Genomic DNA, 5,978 nt, shown 5'->3' on the forward strand with positions numbered 1-5,978 from the left:
ATTTTCATCCTTAGCCTGTTGTTTAAATGTTGGTGTTTCCTAGGGTTCTGGCCTAGGATTTCATTTCTCCTCATTCTAAATACTTCCCCTGGGAGTTCACATTCGCTATATGACTTTTAGTATCATTCCTATGATATGGATAACAGATATGATGGCATCAAATTCTGCATGTTCAGATCAAACACCTTCTGAGCTCCAGACTCATATGAACCAACCTTAACATTACCTCCTGGACATTTCAAAATATCAAAAACTGAACGGATCAACTTCCTCCTATATCACTGACAAGCACAACTATCTGTGAAGCTGCTGAATCGAGAAACCCAAGCATCATTCTTAACTCCTTCCCTTTTACTTCCTAACAACCAGTCTCAAAGTTCCACGGACTTCATATTCTAAAACATAGTAAGAAGTCACCCACTCCTCTTCATGCTCTCTGATGCCACCCAATCCAGGTCACCATCATCTCTTGCCGAGAATCTCACAAACATCTGCTTAATTGGTCTCCCTGGTTTCAATCTTGCCTGCCTCTAATTATTTTTCACGTTACAGCCAGGTATCTCTTTAAAATGCAGACTTACCATATTGTTCTCTTATTTCAAACCCTTTTCCAACTTCTCATATACTGAAGGTAAAGTCCAAACTCCTCCACAAGGTCTTTTAGACCTCCATTTACTTAAAAAGTTCTCGTTTTGCTGCCCCTCTCTCAGATGCTATATTCCAATATACTGAACTTTTCAGTTCCTTAGACATGAAACTGCGCTCTTTTACCCTAGGCCTTCCCCTATCCTTTCCACTGCTGAAAACTTTTATCTTCACTGTAAACTTGCCTAGCTAACTCCTAGTTATCACTCCAACATTGGCTTTCTCTGGGAAGCCTACTTGGATTGCCACCCCACTCCAGTTTAACCTACCTCAACTGTACTTAATTCCCTTTCAGTTCTGTCAACCTACACTTACCTATGACAAACAAGGACAGATGTTCTTATGATATGTTCCCACAGTCACTTATACTTTTCCTTTAATATGATTTTTGAGCATTTTATTATAAAAACTGATTTTTATAGTCTTCACTAATTGTAACATAGAGGGCAAGAAGCCATCCAGTATACACAGCTTACCTTTGTATCCCTAGCACCTAGTACAGTGGTGTGCACAGAATTGGTGATGGTAAGTGTTTGTTCAATGAGTAAATAAAGTACCTCATTTATAGGAAATTGTAAAGGGTTTAGAGCTAAATAAAATACCCCCTACCCCTAAGGGGAATAGCATAAAATGCAGAATGTCTGTTATACGTAATTATAAGATGATAATGAGTAAATAAAATTGACTCCAATTTGGATACATGAGGATGTGCTAACATTGTAAATTGGAATTAAATATTTAGCTCTCCCTTCTGGGATCATCCAATCCACACTAAACACTTCCGGAAGACAATTTTATGATTTTCTATTACAGATGAGAAAATAGGCACAGCAAAGTCAATTGAGTTATCCAAGGTTACCCAGTGAATCAGAAACAGAGCCAGGTACTATTGTGTCATTGTAGGATTTCAGCCTGTATACTTGAATAGTATTCTCCAAACTATCATCTCTGATATTCATATGTGAATAGAGAAATCAGGAATATAGGCACTTTTCCAAGGATTTTCCTCTAACCTTTAACATTAAAGGCTTTCTGTGATATGCTTCTGTACTCTTGTACATTCCGAGAGTTCCTTCTTTATTCATAATAGAGTGTTAATGTCAGGCACCAGTTACCACTACAAAGTGTCAACATTTAACTCTTCTGCTCTGGGACATCAAATTACACATTCTCCAACTATAAATGTCCATAGCTAGTTGGCTGGTGCATTCCATTGCACTGGATGGACATTTCAGTAGAAAATGATGCCAGTATTTAATAAACATTTGAGAAGCAACATAGGCTATTAAATTTAATGAGATTACTAGTTCCAACATTTGTACTGTGAAAGAAAAAATTACTTGTGCTGCCATTTCAAAAGGCCAGATATACACTTAATAAGTATGTTTATATATGTTATTCTGGGTAAACACAACACATAACCACAAGGCCTAAAAAGACTTTCTCAATATACACATTTAGTGTACAAAGAGCTACGCTTTTTGTAACAACAAGCATTGCTGATATTAGTTTCACAGAGATAGGCAGGTCAAGTATATACTTGAGATTCTTCCTAGCCCCAGACTGGACCAACCAATGCTTTTTTTTTTTAACATATATATACCTGAATATAGTACAAGATGTTAAAATAATCTAATCTGTACAAAACCACAGTTAACATGTACCATTTTTATTAGATGTATAAACTATGCTTCCTCTGCATTTTCAGATCAATTATATAATTTTCTCTTAATGGATATACCATCAAGTAGAAGAATCCCCAATCACAGAACATTTCCCTTGCTCTTTGGACTTTATGTGGCCTATCTTTCATTTGCCAAAAGCAAAAATCTTTACCCTTAAAGCACTCAAACCAGCTCATTACATCACTCTCCAGTCTTGCCTTGTAGCTCCAGGCCAATGAAGAACTCTAAATGTCCAAAGTATTTACTGTTCTTAATCCTCAACGTGACATTAAGTGAATTGGTTCTGTCATGGGAATATAACTGATTATGTTCCCCCTAATAAAGACAGACACTTGAGTTAGCCATTTGTAAGTTAGCCCAATGTGAAGGGAAGAGAGAACTTCTGTCAGATGTCAACTTAACATCCATTGCTCACGGAAGTGTCAATTAAAATTCGAGTGGAATCTTTCTAACACAATTTTCCAGCCCAAGAAATGTGAATAAACCTCTACTGAATTGAAAGGCTGTATAAGGCAATCTTAAGCTCTATTTAGGTGTTAATTGGTTGGTCATTGGTAGATGACACCCATGGGGTCAGAATACTTTTGACTTTCACTTGAAAATGTAGATTCCATGAATTCATCCTCATTCATCAGTCCTGTTTTGAGGGAAATGACTATGAAGGCATACTGTCTTCATTTCCTAATGCTGCAGTTCCTGTTATGCTATACCAAGGAATAAAATTTCCTATCAAAAGTAGCATAGATGCTGATTTGGCTTCCTGCTTTAGATCACTGCTCTCAGAAGCACTGATCTAAAGGAAGCAAATTCCAACTTTATAGTTCTGACATTGTCCTTGTCACCCCATTTGCTATACCAGCATGAATGTGACAACAATAAAGGATAAAAGAGCAGAAAACAAATGTTTTCATACCAAGGAGTCTTGCCCTATTTAAGAATTTACCTGCAGAGATCCCATTTCTTCATCTTTTCTTTGGGTCTCTTCCAGTAGATCTGTAATAAGAAAGTAAAATATCCATCAAAATACAATGTAAAAATGAGTTGCCTCTTATCATTAAATGCAGTTCAGCCAGTAGCTTGTATAAACTGTTGCCTGAGAAGAGAATTGGATGTTGAAGTGTGAGAAGCAATGTAAAAGAAACACCCTCTAATCCCAACTGATGACATGCAGAGCGCTGGAGCCTGCCAACTCCAAGCTAGCTGAGAAGCCCTGGGACGTCTCTCAGCTTTACCTGACATACCAAAGGATAATAATAAATCAATTAAAAATCTGTAATCATACCAATATTTTAGGAATTTTGGTCTCATGCTTGTATAACTAAACGCTACATAAAATTTCCTTTAGAAAAAAAAGAAAAGCCTTTTTCTTTTGAAAGAAAAATTAGAAACAAACCATTTGCCCTTAAAATAAGCTCCCAAGCCAAGTTCCGCCCCTAGAGTCAATTTTTATAACCAAATTAAAACACCCTGGAATAATAAGTGTTATTAATGGAAGTGGAACACCACCTCATCCATAAAGTCTTATTAATTGTTGTTTCACATTGAGAGGGTGGGATGCATTGGGATACATTTGACTAAGAGTTTGGCACCATCCCACAGAAATTAGTGGTTGGAAGGGAAGGTCGTCAACTGAAGAGAGCTCTGTCTTAATGCATGTATACAGCCACGGTGTCTCAGTGCCCTACATTAATTTATGAACTTGTTATTAAGAAAACATATTTTCTGCCTGCAGCTATACCCCCTTGTGCTATGATCTTATTATATCTCACAAACCTAAAGAGGACTAGGTTGAGTCAGAACTTGGATGAAAACTGGCAAGAAACACCTACAGCAGTGTATATTAATATGAGTATTTGCCTTACTGTCTCTTTGATATAGCTTACCAAGAGGCTGTTACATAAAAGGAAAACATAAATTAGAGAAGCCTAATATGTATCCCAGAAAGGCAAACTCAAATGTTTTAGCAAGTGCTATACTAGATATAGCAGGAAACAGTCATATAGTAGAGTGACAGAGTCATGCTGGTGTGTTGTAACTGTGTGTACACCAAAATTTCAGGAGACCTGGCAGATGACAGAACTGACAGTAATGACCCTTTGAGGCCGCACAGCTAAAAGGGTTACAGACAAGAGGTAAGCAATCTCCCGAAGACACAATATACTGGGATTAAGGATAAGAGATTGTTTCTATTTTGTATGCTGTAGAGGAACTGACTTGGCTCCCAAAACCTCCTATAATCAGGTACATCAAAAAGTAAAAAGAGCAGGCCAGTGTTTTAGCGTGTATTTTTAAAGGGGTTTTGATTGGCATATCAGGTTCTTTAGCTATAAGATACAGAAACCAACTTGGGGTATGGAAGATTGTTTAAGTGCCCTCAATCATTCCTCTTCCTGCATCCTCACTCATTTGCATTGCAGTTTTGTAGCTACTTCCATCAAGAGGCCATGCACATCTGCTTCACTTCTTGCATCTGGGCTGGCCTCCTGACTTGATTTGGTGAGTACAATATAGCTGAGGTAACTCTGTTTCAGTCTGGACTGAGGCTTTAAGAGACCTCAGACATTTCCACTTTTTCACTTGGAACCCTGTCACTGACATCTGAATAGGCCCAGGCCAATCTGCTAGATGACAACAGACACATGGTCTAGGACTCTTCCCACCTCTGTCACCCTGCAGGTTGCCCCAGCTACCAGCCAGCAAATGCCCAGAAGCAGAGTTGCCCAGTCGATCTCAGGATGACTACAGATGACTGAGATGGAAACCCAACTGAGCAGACAAACTACCCAGCTGAGCCCAGTGTCAACTCCAACTCACAGAACCAAGAACTAAATAAATGGAATTCTGGAGTGGTTTGGTACCTGGGACTTGCCAACTGATAGCAGTGAGTTGCTAATTGAATAACATGTACTTAGAAGTTATTAGAAGGATATAGAGGTAACAAATAGATACACTGGAAAAGAGGATCCCAAATCTGAAGGGAGTAACAACTAGAGCAGGTCTGGCTGGGTCGAGATGTGGGCAGGATGAGCTGATGAGCTAATGAGCATTTTATTCTGGGTTCCTCTAAACTTTATTTCATTCTACTCAAGACGAAACTGCATAAAGAGAACAGCTACTGAGCCTAGCTTAGATCTCTTGCCTACTGCTTGACTAGGGGAAAGTATGGAGTACTTTCATTGATAATCCCAAAAGGAGTGGACTAAGAATAGAAAGAATAGTTTCCAAATGCAAAATTAGGGTTCTGTAACAGAAGGAACAACGGACATCAGGCAGGCCAACAAAACAGAGTTCTACACCACCTGGTTTCAGTAAACTGTGTCCTTACCCCAACTCTCTTCAATATTTGTGAGATATAAGATCACTGCTGTGTTCCTATGAGGATGTGGCTACTTAGCTCCATTATTTCTGGATATTAGGAGGTTCTCAGAGCTGGGCCCTTTGTAATGAATTACATGGTTTAATGGTTTAGTGTAACTGGAGTAATACATAGTGGGGTTCATCAATTACAAAAGAAAACTGATCTTGTTCCTCCAGAGTCAACTTAGTATGGCAACTCCAAACACCTTAGATAAAACTTACTGGATCAATAATGAGTATCAGATCTTTTATGCAGCCAAACACAACTTACTCATCTGATAAAATATAGAT

At 38.4% G+C, this 5,978-nt stretch overlaps 1 protein-coding gene across 1 annotated transcript in view; it reads right to left on the bottom strand.

Annotated features, from left to right (window-relative positions):
• Window positions 1-5,978, bottom strand: part of CEP128 (centrosomal protein 128kDa) — a 466,161-nt gene that overhangs the window by 89,519 nt on the left and 370,664 nt on the right. The window contains exon 19 of the mRNA XM_011969708.1: window positions 3,274-3,323. Coding sequence (XP_011825098.1) covers window positions 3,274-3,323 — 50 coding nt within the window. The remainder of the gene's footprint in view (window positions 1-3,273; window positions 3,324-5,978) is intronic.

Source organism: Mandrillus leucophaeus, unplaced genomic scaffold (assembly GCF_000951045.1).
Source record: "Mandrillus leucophaeus isolate KB7577 unplaced genomic scaffold, Mleu.le_1.0 Scaffold90, whole genome shotgun sequence".
NCBI lineage: Eukaryota > Metazoa > Chordata > Mammalia > Primates > Cercopithecidae > Mandrillus > Mandrillus leucophaeus.